General features: G+C 44.2%; 1 protein-coding gene across 4 annotated transcripts in view; it reads right to left on the reverse strand.

The window, feature by feature from the left end:
* Positions 1–3,303: 3,303 nt before the first annotated feature.
* The window catches only part of MICAL3 (microtubule associated monooxygenase, calponin and LIM domain containing 3), a 168,515-nt gene continuing 155,524 nt past the window's right edge, over positions 3,304–16,294 (reverse strand). For 3 of the 4 annotated variants that reach the window (XM_065405164.1, XM_065405156.1, XM_065405150.1), the window contains 4 exons: positions 7,521–7,586; positions 4,917–5,016; positions 3,584–3,657; positions 3,304–3,488 (listed from right to left, as the gene is read on the reverse strand). In XM_065405164.1, coding sequence (XP_065261236.1) covers positions 3,304–3,488; positions 3,584–3,657; positions 4,917–5,016; positions 7,521–7,586 — 425 coding nt within the window. The remainder of the gene's footprint in view (positions 3,489–3,583; positions 3,658–4,916; positions 5,017–7,520; positions 7,587–16,294) is intronic. The other variant, XM_065405170.1, reaches the window with a different exon arrangement.

Genomic DNA, 16,294 nt, shown 5'->3' on the forward strand with positions numbered 1-16,294 from the left:
GCTTATGTGATGGATTTTCTTAAAATTTAACTGAACTGCAAATACAAATTGTGCCCTTTACAGTTGTTTATGATGTAAAACAGGCCTCAATTTTGGTTTTAAATTTTTTTTTCTTGTTTTTACATATGCATTAGGTCCTTACTTTCTCTGAGGCCAGTGAGACCTGAAGGGTTGCAGAGTTTAAGAACACGCATCTCCCCACCACCCTTTTAGCTGGGGGCAGGGAGGGCTGTTGTCAGATAAGAACCTTGTGTGACATCATTATTCAAGTCTGCCAGCACAAAGAGAAAAGTGGGAACCTCATATTTCTTCAATACAAGCAACCAGCAATTTAAAAAATATTATGTCAAGAGGCTCTTTTTATACAGCATAAATGAGGAGGGCAGGGTAGCTTTTTGTTTTTTATTTGCAGTGCGTATTTCATGATCTCCAGTTCAAAATCAGCTGTGTTCCTCAAACACTGTGTGCTATTAAAATGGGTCGAGGCTGCTTTTAGGAAAACAGTCAGCAAGAGCCACCCTAGATTTTTTGTGTGTGTGTGCAGAAGTCACTATTTTTGTGGTGCAACCTACAAAAACTGTGTGTGTAAACTCCCCCTGCTGGGTCTGCAGCTACAGCTTGCCCCTTCACTACACAGGCAGGTGAAGGTCTATGTGCAGACGTTCCACTGGAATGCCAGCACTTCACAGGAGTTTTGCTCTGGGTACCTAGCATGCGCACTGTTAAGTAACATAGTGCCTGGCTCTCTGAGTTGCTTTGCTAAACCTTGGGTTTAATTTGTGGTCACATACTCCCTGGGATGGAAAGAGCAGGAAGCACAGGAGACAGCTTGCTCAGCCCCTGCTAGCTGGGCTGGGGTCGGGGTCGGGTGGGAGAAAGTATGTTTCCACAGCCAACTAAACAGCTTTGCAGATGGTCTCTGGAGAGTGTCCCATCCATTCCTCCTCTGCTTGAAGTACAGTGGGCATGGCATGGGTCCCTAACAGTCGTGCGAAGTCGAGAAAACAGACATGGGGCTCCTCCAAGCTCCCACAGGAATCCAGAGGACTCTGCTGGGGGGAGCAGATGGCCAAAAAGAAAGGATCCATGTCCTTTATGAACACTGGAAGCGAGTAACTCAAGGAGTCTCCCCAAAGCAGAAGGGAGAGTCCCTTTCGGATACAGCAGAAGATTAAATGAGAAGGACCCCACTGTTTGTGTATCTGTTCCACCACCAGCCTGTCCTCCAGGCTATGGCGTCAGCAATCTCAAAGGTGCTGTATGGATTTGTTTGGGAATGGGACACTCGCTCTCAGATACCGGGGGAAGCAAGCTTAACTATCTTCCTTTGCCGTTAAATCCCAGAGAAAAACACACTAACAATGGATCATGCTAAGGATGTGACACAAACCAAACTCGGCTAGGAAATTCAAAGTTAAGAGGGATGCCTGGCATCACGCCCTATGCCCAGTGGGATGGGTTAAGGATGTAGTGTACTTTTGGAGTCTGCCAAATGGTGACAGACTGCAGAGTCTTTCCCAGCATGGTAGCTGGATTGCTCAGTGTATGTCCTGCCCACTACTGCAAGTAGGAGTACAACGGGCACCCTCCTGGATCAAAGGCAGCAGCTCTGGGAGTGGAGCAGAAAGGAGCCTGCTTTGGCAGATGCAGAAAGAATTGTGCCTAATTTGCTATGCTGGAAGTCACTCTAGGCACCTCTTACAATGGCAGGGTTCACCCTCTAAGTGGAAGGGAGAGCTTGGTGGGGGGATAATTTTTAGGTCACAATTCTGGTTTTCTTGTTACAAACTATTAATGGTATTCAAATAAATTATAGGGTTGTTAGTCCAGAGAGAGGGAATCTGGGATACAGAGGGAAAATCTGCTATGAACACTACTGGATTCTCACAACTCCATGGATGTGCAGGAGTTCACCATAAAAAGGACTTGGCTAGGGCAGGATGCATATGTGAGTCCATGAAGTCTGCCCTGTATGCAAAGCAGGGACCAATCTGCGGTAGTGTCTTGCTCTCCTAGAGTTAAAACACACACTCCTCCCCGACCCAAGAAGTGTAACAGTAACATTACTAATAAATAGCCACAGGTAACAAGAGTCCTGTAATATAGAAGAAGAGGTTGTGGGATGCAGCAGGCACACCCCCATCACTCACTTGTCCATTTGTTTCTTAAAAGGTACAAAAATGAATCTTCTTTCAAGTATTAAAAAAATAAGTTAATTGACATAAAAGGGTCAAGGTGACTGAGGGCCCAGGCAGGTCTTAAGCTTCATTTCTGACGTGCAAAAATGAAATAGAGGGGAAAAAAACCAAACAAACACTGAAGAGTCTCAACAACGTTTCATCCAGAGGTGGCTCCCTCTGTGGGTTTAAAAGCCAGGGAATGCCGTTTGACGACCCCCCCCCCCACCCTCAAAACACTTACCATTGTCCCACAAAGTCAGTATTTTCCAGTGTCAAAATGGTCGCAACAAAAAACAAACCAGAGAAACTTATTAGCCTTTGAACAGTGGCCATGAACACAAGAGACCAGCAGTAGCTCTCTGTCCAGTGTGTAGCAAAGTGGGGGAGAATTCCCCACTCTTTCTCTACTCTTCTTCTACCATAACTCTGGAGAGTACGATAGAGAGTGAGTGTGTGTCCTCTGAGGCCCTTGTCTCCTCAAAAGCCAGGATGGACAGAAGAGGTTTCAAACAAACACACCACCAATGTTTTCTCTTTCCAGTGTTCCTTCACATCCATGCATAATGCTCGCCTCAGGTTTGTTTCTTTGGTGGGGAGGAAGAATAAAACAAAGAAGGTGCTGCTCTGGGCTTCGGGAGCTCTCCTTTAGCTGGTTAACTCCCTCAAGGACTGCTACAGGCTGCTGTGGTTTTCAGGAGAGGGTAGCCATTTCTCTCCCTCTTATTAAAAAATGCTAATAGTGAAAAAGGGAGAGAGATCAGATTGCAGCAAATCCAGTTTGGTTAAGGGTTTTTCCCCATTAAAAGGTAATAAATCCCTCCACAAAAAGTTTACCCTTTTCCCTCATATCACAAATCCTAATGGCCCCTTGTACAGGACTCCAAGGAGACTGTGCAATCTCAGGCCATCGTCTTCAGCTTGGTTTGCAGACGTTGTGTGGGACCCAAGCCTCTAGAACCAAACCCACTTATCAAAAGGCTTCTGGGTGCTTCAAACTGAATTCCTGCATGCTGCAGAACCCTTAACAAGGTTTCCCCCTCAAGATTTCTCGATCCAGGTAGTTCTGGCAAACTCAGCGTAGGCCAACTGGATAGCACAGACCAGCAGAGGTGAGTATCTTAGCTCAGGACCAGTTCAAGCTAGAGCCCTTGGACAGCATAACAGCTTCCAGGTCCTTGTCCTCCTCTTTTTCTCGAAGCCGCTGCTCCTCAAGGAGGGCCACCAGAGAGTCTCTCTGCTCCACAACTTCTAGCATCTCGTTCAGGATCCTCTTCTCTTCTGACAGCTCCTCATCTGTTTTCAGGTGATCTGGAGAAAAAAAAAATCAAAAGTGTCAAAGGATCCAGGACTGGAAACAAATACATGAACGTACTCCACGGATTGCTGGTCCTCTTCACCCTTACCTTCCACTGCCATCCTCTCCCGGAGTTCCTGCTGTAACCGGCTCTGCCTGTCTTCCAGCTCCAATTCTCGAGCACTGAAAGAAGAAACAAAGCAAGAATGAACCTACGGTGCGTGCTGTGCTGGCAAGGAGCCACCACACAGATTGCCACTTAAGCAAATTAAAATATTCTGGTGTTTACTCTCCTCCCACCCTACTGTATTTACCTTCCCAGACCCCCCCTTCCCTTCAGAACTGTTCTGACTCCTTTTGGAACCACACTGGAGATGTGTAGCCATTTCTTTCCTGATTAAAATGTAATCTTAATGCTTCCACAACACTAGTCTTCAACTGGAGTGGGCAGATGGAGAAAGACAAGAAGATTGTGGAGAGAGATTCCTTTTTCATATGTCTGGGCAGCAACCAGCTCAGCTGCTTTCTTAGACTGAACTTATTCACAGTGTTACCAGCTGGATTTAAAATCCAAGACAGAGACAGCGTGAAGGAGCAGATGCATCTGCAGTCGTTGCTCAAGCCACATTTTACCTCTGTGCAAGTCTCGCTCCTGCTACATCCCACTCTGAAGAAAAAGTTACCTGCCAAGTAATGGACGACTGAGGGCATTGCCTCCTCAGATTCCAATCTGAGCAGCATTTTGGGGCTTCTCTGGTAGTAGCATCCCAGAGCACATTGAGCTTTTGAAACATCAAAGTCAAGTCTTGCCTGGTCGGAAACTTGTTTCAGTAGCATGCAGTGCACTTTGGGGCATAAGCACTATGGAAGTCCCTAGTGTTCCTAAGCTGGAAAAGAGCTGTAGCATCTGCGCCCAGTTGGAAGGCTATGGGGTCTCACTGGAGACAGAGAAGTGAGGACTACAGGACCCATTTAAATAAGGGATAGGAATGCAGATAGTTTGGCTGCATTCAAAAAAGGACCTTGCACCAGCAGGAGAACGGGTTGCCCAGTCATTCCCCTAAGACCACTTGCCACTAAAACTACAAATGAAAGATTGGGGATGAACCTGCAAGCAAGGGATGCTTTGAACGGAAAGAGCCTGGGAGGACAGTGGGAGGGCTCAAACCTTTGGTTAACATTCACACTTAGGACTTATCCAAACCTTTTGTGCTTCCACTCATCACGAGTTCTTTTTGTACTGGAGACTCCTCCAAAATGTACCTTTATTAACTTACTGGCTGGGAACTGCTTTCTATCCAAGAGGCTTCTGAACACTTATTACTGGCCTCTTACCATCACAGCCACGACAGTGCTGGAGGGAGGCCCTGCCAGTACTATCTGTGAGTAATCTCATCTTTGAAGCTGTGATACCCCATGCAGAAAGCCCTCTGCTCACTCACAATATCATCAGCTCAGACTCATAGCGCACCAAAGCATTCTTCTCCTGCACCAGCTTGAACCACTCCTGCATCAGCTTTGGATCATCCTTCTTTCCCATGCCTGCCAAGAGAGAAACCTTGTAAGTTTTCAGGATGATGCCCTGCCATCCCCACGAGCCCGACAGCCAGGAACAAAAATGGGGGCAAAATGTGCAAAGAAAGCCGAGCAAGATGCTGCCAGAGCACTCCCAAGCCGGGTCCGTTTAGTCTGCCTATGGCACACAGAAAGAGGAGGGCACAGAACTGTCGGTGTCACCTCCGAAAGGATTCTCTCCTCCTTGGATCAACACACTCTGAATCCTTTTTTGCCATTGCTCCTCCCCCCTCTTCTCATTATGGTAAACCCATAATTTAGTGGCTCATTTCTATTTAGCCTTCCCTAAATGAACTTGAACTTTAACAACTTTTTTGCACGTCCTCCATGTTACCGTCTTTAATGTATGCTGACTGGAACCTTCCCCCCCCCCCAAAAAACCCCTCTGTACCCCTTATGTTATACCCCCCTGTCCTTCAGTTACATCAACTGAATCAATTCTTTTACTGGCTAAGAGTGGCCCCTTGCCTACTTCTATTGAAACCCTGCCTTTTCACTGGCTCATCTGTTGAAGAATTCTCCTCTCCTGTGGTTCCTTCCTGCTACATCGTCACTCTCTTTGGTGAGCCTTCTCCTAGTGCATCTATTAACAGCAGTTCACTGCATCCTACAAGTACGTTATTCCTAGAATTGCTCATCAGCATTAGAACTACACACACACAAACCCATGCTACACTTGCTAATATAAAAGGGAGAGAGTGAGAACCCACTTCAGAACTCACTTTTTAAAATTTCATTTTATTTTATTTTAAAAGAAACAACCCTGTCTCCTCATAACCCACAGGCAAGGCTCCAATGGTGTCAAATGTATTGCAGATTAAATTGCTACACTATGTTCTCTAGAACTTTCTGCAGTGATTTGAGATATGCCTCAGACCCAAGAATACATCATAGAAGCTATTCCAAGATAACTCCTATTTTGGGCCCCTTGATCCTGCAATGAGCTACATGCAGGGGGACCCCGCTGACTCCTCATTGGGTGGCTGCCTGCGTGCATGGAGTTTGTTGCAAAAGGGGGCCTCCAAACTGAGCTCAAAGGTGCAGAGATTTGAGCAGAGCACCTGTTGGTGTTTATAATGCAGGCCTCTACCAGCAGCATGACTGAAAGTCATCTTCTCTCACTTTCCACAGACTAACAAGGTTTCCTAGATTAATTGACATCTCTGCCTAGTTATACATTATGGACACTTGGCATCTATATATTAAAAGCAGCTTCTCTTTTAACCACAGTCTTATGGAGACCAGAAATGACCAAACAGAAGGTTTGCTATTTAAATTCCAAATACTGAGAAAGCTGGAAATATGTGCTACTCCAATGACCAGTACATTCATATCAGTGCCCTGCCTCCATCCCTAGGTCCAACCAGCCCTTACACTGAGGTCACTTGGGAGATCCAGTACCTCCTGCTAAGCAGCAGCTTTCCTGCTTAGAAATACCTGCTACTGAAATACAGAAATAGTAACTGTTTAGGGGATACTGACCCTCTGACCCCCCATAACAGATTCTGGCTCTCTGGATTTTATACCAGTCTGTTGCTCAGTTCCAAGCATTCTTTTCTGAACCTCTCTGCACAATATGCCCAGGTGGCCATGGGAGGGGGGAGCTTAGACATGCAGATGTCCAGTGCAGTGGCGCCATGAAAGCACTGGGAAGTCTCCCCACCCTTTCCAGTGCCAGGATGTAAAATAAATGCCTCTAAGAAACAGCCAAATACACCTTGCTACTGACCCATGAAATAGATTGTATGTATTTATGTATTTGTTTTTAACAGCCAATGAGCAGAGGGATGTGGGAGGGGTGGGGAGGGAGGGTGGACAATCGATATGAGAGCACCATGGAAAGCAGAATAAGTGGTTAGCAAAGTTACGCTGTGATCACATTCCACCCCATACCCCATGCCTTGGCAATGGAAACTCTATTATGGCAAACTCCATCTGGGACAAATTCAAGAATGGACTCAGCAAGACATGGATCACGGAAGACCAGTCTGGTTTAGGTTGGTTGGTTTTTTAAAGCTCAGGGATGTTTTGCAAACCGGTCTTTGTAAGGACACAGTATTCCTTTAATCCATCCATACAAATTAAACAGTAATTTACGGAAGGAGATTCTCTTCCCTCATCCCCCGCCCCGTCTCCCAGACACCTATGACGAAGAATAGAGAAATCAAATACACCAAATGAAAACAGGGGCTTTAGAGTATGATACTGCTGCTGCTGCCACTGTAAATCAATGCCCCAGTGACCTTGAGACTACCCCTTCCCCAGTTAAAAACAGAAAAAGGGATACTGTACCTTTAAAAATTGCACACTCATACAAGCTTGTTACAGAGGTTGCTACTGAGACTGAGGGAATGGGACAGGAAGGGGTCTGAAGGTTGGATATATAGATATTTTTGTCACCAGCCAACTAGTGCTGCTATGAAAATCCAGCTGGGGTGGAGGGAGATAGAGGTTGCGTGAGGTTACATTACCTTCATGGGCACAGCAAGGGCAGAAGGAGAGAGGTCTACGACGTGGTGTCCCGGCATTGGGCTCAACTTCAATAAGACCAAATGAGGAAGAGGGAGGAGAGGAGGAGGAGGAGGAGAGGAAGAGGGGGAAAGGGGTGAAATAAAAGACAAGCAGAGGACAAAAAGCATAAGAGTGAGAAAGAAGGGAAACAACAAGAAGAAAAGAAAAGAAAAAATACAAGAAATGGAGAAGCAGAAACGAGGGAAACAGTCTACAGATGAGTAAGATCCCTCATCAGCACGGATAACAGACAGGAGCAGACTGAGGCAGTGGGAGAAGCGGTTACTGAGCTGTACAGTTACAGGGAGGAAGATTACTCTTGAGTTTTTCCTGTTCATTGTGGGTTTTCAGTTGCAGAGGCTTCGCTCTAACACCATGTTGAGTGTATGAGATACCAGGACAGTAGGTGAGGACGGGTGAATAATTATCTCTTGCTGATAAATGTCAGCATTTAAAATAAGATCTAAAAGGTCTCCGTTGCCTATATGGGTCTGAAACTTGGGGCCCTGAGCCCTGCCACCCGAGGCTGAAGCCAAAGCCAGAGCAATGTAGCTTCATGGGGGCCCCTGTGGCCCCAGGCAATTGCCCTAACACTGGCCCTGGCTTTTATACACAGAAAACCAGTTATTGTGGCACAGGTGGGCCGTGGAGTTTTTACAGCATGTTGGGGCGTTGGGGGGAGACTTGGAAAGAAAAAGGTTGAGAATCTCTGAGCTAGACGGTCATCCGGGGAGGAGGGAAGGGGGAGGGGCAGCAACATGAAACTGAACCCACTTTTAAAGAAACAGCATGTCCACCAATAATTATTAACATTTCTAACAGTATCTCAGGAGAACACATGCACCAAGAAGTGTCTGAATATCAAAGCGGGAGGCTTAAGACACCTGCGCAGTTAAAAAGGAAGGAATGCCTGTGTCAGGGAAAGGCAGTAACTCAACAGCAATTATATGAGGAGGAGAATTCATAACTCACAGAATTCAAAATAACTCAGCATATATGACAGTGAGGCAGCTCTCACTATAGAGACCTACGATATTGGTGAACAGGGAGAGGCGTTAGAAGGGACCATCACAGAACTAGTGCAGCACACATAGGACACACTGGAGTGGGGGGGGAGGAGGGGGGAAGCACATCAGCTTGCAAAACCCTGTGACTGAGCAGCATGGCTCTCTCAGACAGGACGACTCTTTTGCCCGGGGAGTAGGAAGGGAGAACATGAGGAGAGGTTCCACAGTCAGGCATGTAATAGTTACAGCTCGAGCCTCATGTCACTTCCATTCATAAACCCTCTTTTCAGTTCACATAGAACTTTAAAAATAAATAAATCTATTTATACTGACATTTCTTACACTTGGTCTGAGCCCAGAAGTGTTTTTTTCTGGGAGAAACAAAGTTTTCAAGCTTTTGAGATATTTTTCAGATTTTTTTTTATTTTTTTGGTGGTGGCCTGAAAACTCAGCCGCAGCTTTGTTTAAATATTTCAAAGTTGGTGGCTGAGGAATTCCTGATTTGCCTTGTTAATAGAAAATTTAGCTTAGAAATAAAACTCTGGAAATGTATGTAAAAGGTAGTGTGCTGAGTATACACCATCTGAACATCCCATCTCTTCATTGAAACCCTGCTTCTTCTGTGAGGAACATGAACTATAACCCACAGCAAGATATCATTATCACCACTTCCATCTCTTGCTGTAAAAATATTCTGAGTGTTTTCTTGGCTGATCTGTTTTTTTAGACTGTGAGCTCCTTGGGGACAAAGACTTTTTGTGTGTCTAAGAGCACTGAGCAGAGTGTGTCTAAGCAGAACTTTCAGAAACATGCACCAAACTGTACTGCTACAAATGTTCAAAGTTGCAGATGCTGGAAAGATTACGTGTCACTTACATTTGAATAGACAATCATTCTAAGAATGACAAGTAGTTCTAGAAATAGCAGCTGCAGACGGCACAGGCTCTTATTTGTCACACGAGAATTGAGCAGGCCCCGCATGTTATGTGGTCTGACTGGTAGTCCATGGAAGCATGGCTGTAAACTAGTAAATGCAGTTATCACTGTAACACCAATGAGTGAGGTACCAGGAGTAGGTATAAACCCATGTCTGCTGAATAATGCTTCAGAACACATCCCACAGGGAAGACTACATTGCTGCAACTATTCTGTAACTACAGCATGGAAGCTCTTCTTGCAGTTCTGGTTGAACTTTTTTCTTGCTCCTAACTAACCTCTTCTTTGCTAATACCTATAATCCCCTCGACCATTCCCCAAGCAAAGTGTGCTGACAATCAAGTTATGAAGGCTTTGGGTCCCCCTAACAACTATAACTCTAGCCCATTAAATGAATATTAATACTGCTCTGCCAGTAAGACAATGTACATAATGTGAATTATGCACTGTAGAGTTATGTTTAATTGCATTCTTTTCCATTACACCAGATAAAAGCACGTAGCATGTCATGTCAGTGCATTCAAGTTATGTGATCATACATACCAGAGCAGAGATAAGATTGTTCTGGAAAATGTAACTCAATCTCCTAACTTCTGTACAACCAAAATCTTTGTTTTCAAAAGGTGACGAGCAATCCTTTTTAAAAAATGGAATACGCATAGCTTTATACACTGAACACCCCAAATAGCAAAGGACAGAGTAAAATGCAACCCTTTCTGAGTTGAAAACTTACCTTTTTTATCACGTTAGCTGTTACACTCCAGCATGTGCCATGATCTGAAGTCACAGCTATCATGGAACCCAGCTTATTGGGCTCCAGACACGTACTATTGTTTTAATATAAAATCATAAAAATGTAGGGCTGGAAGAGACCTCAAGAAGTCATCAAGTCCAGCCTCTTGCGCTAAGGCAGGACCAAGTAAACCTAGACCATCCACGACAAGTGTTTGTCCAACCTGGTCTTAAAAACCTCCAATGACGGGGATTCCACAACCTCCATTGGAAGCCTATATCTAACCTAAGTCTCCCTTGTTGCAGATTAAGCCCATTGCTTCTTGTCCTACCTTCAGTGGACATGGAGAGCAACTAACCACTGACCTCTTTATAACAGCCCTTACCACATTTGAAGACTCTTATCAGGTCATCCTTCAGTCTTCTTTTCTCAAGATTAAACATGACCAGTTTTTTTAAACTTTCATCTTAGATCAGGTTTAATAAACCTTTTATCATTTTTGTTGCTCTCGTCTGGAATCTCTCCAATTTGTCCACATCTTTCCTAAATTGTGTGGCACCCAGAATTGGAGATAGTACTCCAGGTGAGGCTCCCCAGTGCCAAGTAAAGCAGGACAATTACCTCCCATGTCTTACATACAACGCTCATGTTATACACCCCAGAACAATATTAGCCTTTTTGCAACTGTATCACATTGTTGATTCATGTTTAATTTGTGATCTAGTATAAAGCCCAGATCCTTTTCAGCAGTGCTATCACCTACCCAGTTATTACCCATTTTGTAGTTGGGCACTTGATTTTCCCTTCCTATGCTAAGTACTTTGCACTTGTCTTTATTAAAGTTCATCTTGTTCATTTCTGACCAATTCTCCAATTTGTCAAGGTCATTTTGAATTATAATCCTGCCCCCCAAAGTGCTTGCAACCGCTCCCAGTTTGGTGTCATCTGCAAGTTCGATAAACATATTCTCCACTCCATTATCCAAGTCCTTAATGAAAATATTGAATAGTACCAGACTCAGAACTGACAAATCCATGGTGGCTATTCCTTATAACTCTATTATCCTCTAGGTGCTTACAAACTGAATGTTTCATAATTTATTCCAGTATCTTTCCAGGTATTGAAGTTAGGCTGACTGGTCTACAATTCCCTGAGACCTCTTTGTTCCCCATTTTAAAGATAGGTATTATGTATACCCTTCTCCATTCCTCTGGGACTTCACCCATACTCCAGAAGTTCTCAAAGCAAATTGCTAATGGTTCCAAAATTGCTTCAACTAGTTCCTTAAGTACCGCAGGATGAATTTAATCAGATCCTGCTGACTTGAATAGATCAAAATTTATCTAAATATTCTTTAACTCGTTTCCCCCCTATTTTAGCTTGTGTTCCTTCCCCCTTGTTGTTCATATTAATTGTGCTGAGTATCTGGTCACCATTAACCTTTTTAGTGAAGACTGAGGCAAAATAGACATTAAACATCTCAGCCTTCTTGCTGTCATCAGGTATTAGCTCTCCTTTGCCATTAAGTAGAGGACTTACACTTTCCTTCATCTTTCTACTGGTCCTAATGTATTTCAAGAACCTCTTCTTATTGCCTTTTATGTCCCTTACTAGGTGTAACTCATTTTGTACCTTAGCCTTTCTGATTTTGTTCCTACATGCTCGTGCTATTCTTTTGTACTCCTCCTTAGCAACTCATCCATGTTTCCACTTTTTGTAGTATTCCTTTTTGATTTTCAGGTCACTAATAAGCTCCTGATGGAGCCATATTGGCCTCTTATTTATAATGTTCCTATCTTTCCTTCACATTGGGATAGTTTGCAGTTGTACCTTTAATACCATCTCCTTAAGAAACTGCCTGCTCTACTTAACTATTTCCCTTAGATTTTTTTCCCATGGAACCTTAACTACCATTTCTCTGAGTTTGTCACAGGTTTTTTTTTTTTTTATTAAGTCCATTGTCCTTATTCTGCTGCTCTCACTCCTTCCTTTCCTTAGAATCATGAAATCCGTCATTTCATGATCACTTTCACCCAAATTGCCTTTCACCTTCAGATTCGCTACCAAGTTCTTCCTGTTGGTCAGAATCAAGTCTCAAATAGCTGTCCCCCCGTCCCCCCCCGGTTACTTCCTCCACTTTCTGAAATAGATACAATTCCCCAAACACTCCAAGAACTTATTGGAAATGTGGTGTTTCCAACAGATGGCTAGGTAGTTCAAGTCCCCCATTACTAGCAGGTCTTGTGCTCTGGATATTTCTGTTATTTGTTCTAGAAATGCCTCATCCACCTCCTTCCTGATGTGATGCTCTACAGTAGACCACAACCATGACATGTTATTTTATATATATATTTTCTGGAGCTTTTAATATGTTCTCAAAAACATCAACATGGCAGTGTTGTGAAAACACTGGTGTTCACCTGCTAGTAGAGCACTGGTGAAAGTGTTTGTTTAGTGCACACACTAATCCCAGTGGTCGTATGGTGCATATACTACTCCTGCCACGAAGGATAATGTGTGCTGTTTCCACTGCACTGTGATTTGTGAGATTTATAAAACCCTCCTCCTCTTCTCCCAATACCTGCTCCACTTTTAGAGCCAGTTGTATTCCCTGCCTAACTCCTTATAAACACCCTTTCCCTCTGCCAACCCAGGCCCTGGCTTGGTCATTTCTCCCAGGTCTCTCCCTGCATCCCACATGCCAGACCCCACTGCACCCTGGCTCCACCACTGCTTCCACAGCCCCCTTACCGTCTAGCTTTACTGCTTTTCCCAATTCCTGTCTCGTGCCAGAACCACTAATGTCTCACCCTTGCAGCTTTTTGCAGTAACCACTTCATAACAGCCTTATATTTCCCAGTGACCCCCTACTCCTCCTCACCACCAGAAACACCTCCACACCAGACTCCACAATGCTTCTCTAGCGTCCAAATTCTTTGCCAAAAGCCCTGTGACCTAATCCCACTGCATCCACATCATAATCCCCACCCCCCCTTCTAGCCTCTACTTCTCCACGTGCCACTGTCTTCAACCGGAAGCACGTCGTCTTCTCCTCACAGAGTCCCCTCTCCTGCAGTGATCTACTACTCTGGCTTTACTGCTTATACTAATGCTTCTTCCTCCAGTAGAACATCCTCTGTTCCCAGTCATAATGAATGACTTGGAAAGGGTTCCAGACTTTTTTATTTGTAACATATAAACAAGATGTTGCCACTGTATTACACAGTTACAGGATTTTGGGCAAAGCTACAGAGTATTGCAGTGTACTGAATGACTGTCCTGCCTTGCACTGAGCTGCATAGCATACTGTACTGCAGTGAATTATTACTGCAACATTTATAAGGCACCCATCATCATGGTATTGTATTGTGCATATCACTGTATGATGCTGTGCTCTATTATTGTACTATACAACCCCAAACAGCTCATTTTACTGCACTGTAGGCTACAACATCCTATTCTGTACAGTACAACATCTCCACTCTCCTCCTATCTGTATAGACACCCCATTTTTAGTGATTCCTGTAGTGGAGTGAGTGATTGCACATAGATTTCACCATGTTATCTTTAAATGGGGATTGTTTAGTTAAACAAGTTAAATCTACGCTAGTTCATGGAGCGAGGGAACTGAGCTTTTCACAGATGATCATGGACCCCAAATACATTCCCATGTCATCCACATTCACTAGCCCTTCTGGTGGATACCTTTAAGAAAAGTCCTGTAGCTGTTTTATAAGAAGAGAATCAGGAACAATTTAATGTGACAAATAGAAAAACACCTCTCTTTAGCAAGATCATTCTTTTAGACGGCCCATTTACTATCATATTTCACATTTAAATTCCACAAAAGCTCAATTTTTAAAAGATGGGGTTCTTTATTTAAGGCTCTGACTCAACGGTTTCTGCTTGGGCAGGGATTGGGTTCCGGGCAAGCACAGATAAAGCCTAACTATACAAAATAAGCAGTTTACAAAATAGTGATGAAGCCTTGGTCCCCATCTATCCTGCCCTGCCCTTGTCACTTCTCCTTGCACCTCACCTCCATTTCAGCCTTGCTGCTTCTCCCAGGACCTTTCACCTCTCCTCACCACATATAATGGGGCTTTCTTAACAGTGTTTGGCACGGCTAGGTCTTATCTAGCTTAGCAAGGGAAACTACCACCTCTTTAGCTAGTTATACTAAAACACAATCCTTGCTAGAAAGGAGTTAAAACTATTTCCCAGGCCCGTGTCATGAGGGCCAAAATGACCAGTACACTAGGTTGATGAACGTAAAAAAATCTGTTCTTTAAAACATTTTTAAAAATTTTATGTTAATTTCATGCTGGTTAAAAGCCCTGGACTGGCAGGTCTGGAGACCCAACTCCTCTGTCCACATCATGGGTACAGTGTGGGTAGCTGCAACGCAATCCTCCCCAGATTGTCCTGCTAATGTGGCTCAATCCTAGCCTACAGGAGGCTAGGGATGAGAGAGGAATTCGGTTTCCATGACCATTCCTTGGTCTCTCCATTGACACCACTAGTAAGGGTGTTAACTGTGGCAGCAGTCTGTGTGCTATGTGCTGGGAACTGGACTGAGACTCCTCAATTTTGTTCCACATATGCCACCAAACAGCCAGCAGATGGCAATGACCTTTGGTCACGATGGAGCCTGGCTAGACTGAATCGGAAAAATCAATGCTCTAAATTTGTTTGCACATTGGTGGCTCTGTAATGAGTTGTATGCGTCAACTGACTCTCACCTTGGCAGGTACAAAACTGCATTGGAGGAATTACCCTCACCAAATCTTTCTTTCAGGTGTAGGAGAATCTGCATCCAACTGTTCTCTGTTACTGATATCCGCGAAATACCTTAGATATCAAAACTGGGAGTTGGACTAAGAACACCTCTGCTCTTAAACCTCTTATAGGAAAAGGAACAATTTTAGGAATTATCAAAATACATCTTCCTCTCTATTACATGTGACTCAGAAGAGCTCTTGAGGATTTTTTTGTAGCACAATTAATCTAAAAACTCCCTGAGTCCCTGGACCACGTATTTTTTCTCTCTCTGTTTAACAACTTAACCCTAATCTACTGCCCCAGGTAATGTATTGTTGGAAGGACAACACCCCAGATTGGTTTCCTCCTTTCTCTGCTGTGAGATGCTGTTTCATAAATGCAAAGGAAACACCAGGCATGATCAGGCAGGAAGGAAGAAAGTACAGTGGAAAAGCTGAAGGTGGCAGCAGGATTCCTAAATTAAACCCCACCATCAGCCTCAGTAAGTCTCCTCTGCATGAGCACTACGGGATGAGAGCTGAGCTGATTTCCCTGAGAAGTGCTGAGCACCTACAACTCCCATTGATTTCAAATGGACGCACCTCAGGCCAAGTGGGATCAGGTTCTCTAGGAGGTGCTGCCTAGAGCAAGGCATTAGATTTGCGCATTGCTGGCTAACCATAGTGGTTTGACAGTCAGCACACAACAGTGCTGGTCAGAAGAGCCAGGTCAGAGGCTAACTCTCAGGGTCTTGTACGTTGCTGTGGTGACAGTTGGCCTCACCAATTCAGGAAAGAGGAATTGAGTGATACTTTTAAACTTCTTATGCCACCCACCAAAACTTCCTTTTAGCAGTCAGAGTAAGAACATAAGAACGGCCATACTGGGTCAGACCAAAGGTCCATCTAGCCCAGTATCCTGTCTTCTGACAGTGGCCAATGCCAGGTGCCCCAGAGGGAATGAACAGAACAGGTAATCATCAAGTGATCCATCCCCTGTCACCCATTTCCAGCTTCTGGCAAATACTGAAGTCTGAGATAAAACCAAAACCACATCTGACTTAGACCAATAAAAAATCCTTTGTCCTTTGTACTTAGGCCAGTAAAAAATCATGGGAGGTAGCCTCTTTCTTTCATTCCTCTGAAGTCCTCCCCCCCACCCTCTTGGAGGCTTATGGTTGCTAACTACATGACACGGGACCATCCCAATTTCAACTGGTTTGAGCCATGCCCTGTAAGACTATCTTTGCAGGTCTTTAAAGGGACACTGTCAACTTGAACTTAATTTAAAAAAAATC

Source organism: Emys orbicularis, chromosome 1 (assembly GCF_028017835.1).
Source record: "Emys orbicularis isolate rEmyOrb1 chromosome 1, rEmyOrb1.hap1, whole genome shotgun sequence".
Classification (NCBI taxonomy): Eukaryota; Metazoa; Chordata; order Testudines; family Emydidae; genus Emys; species Emys orbicularis.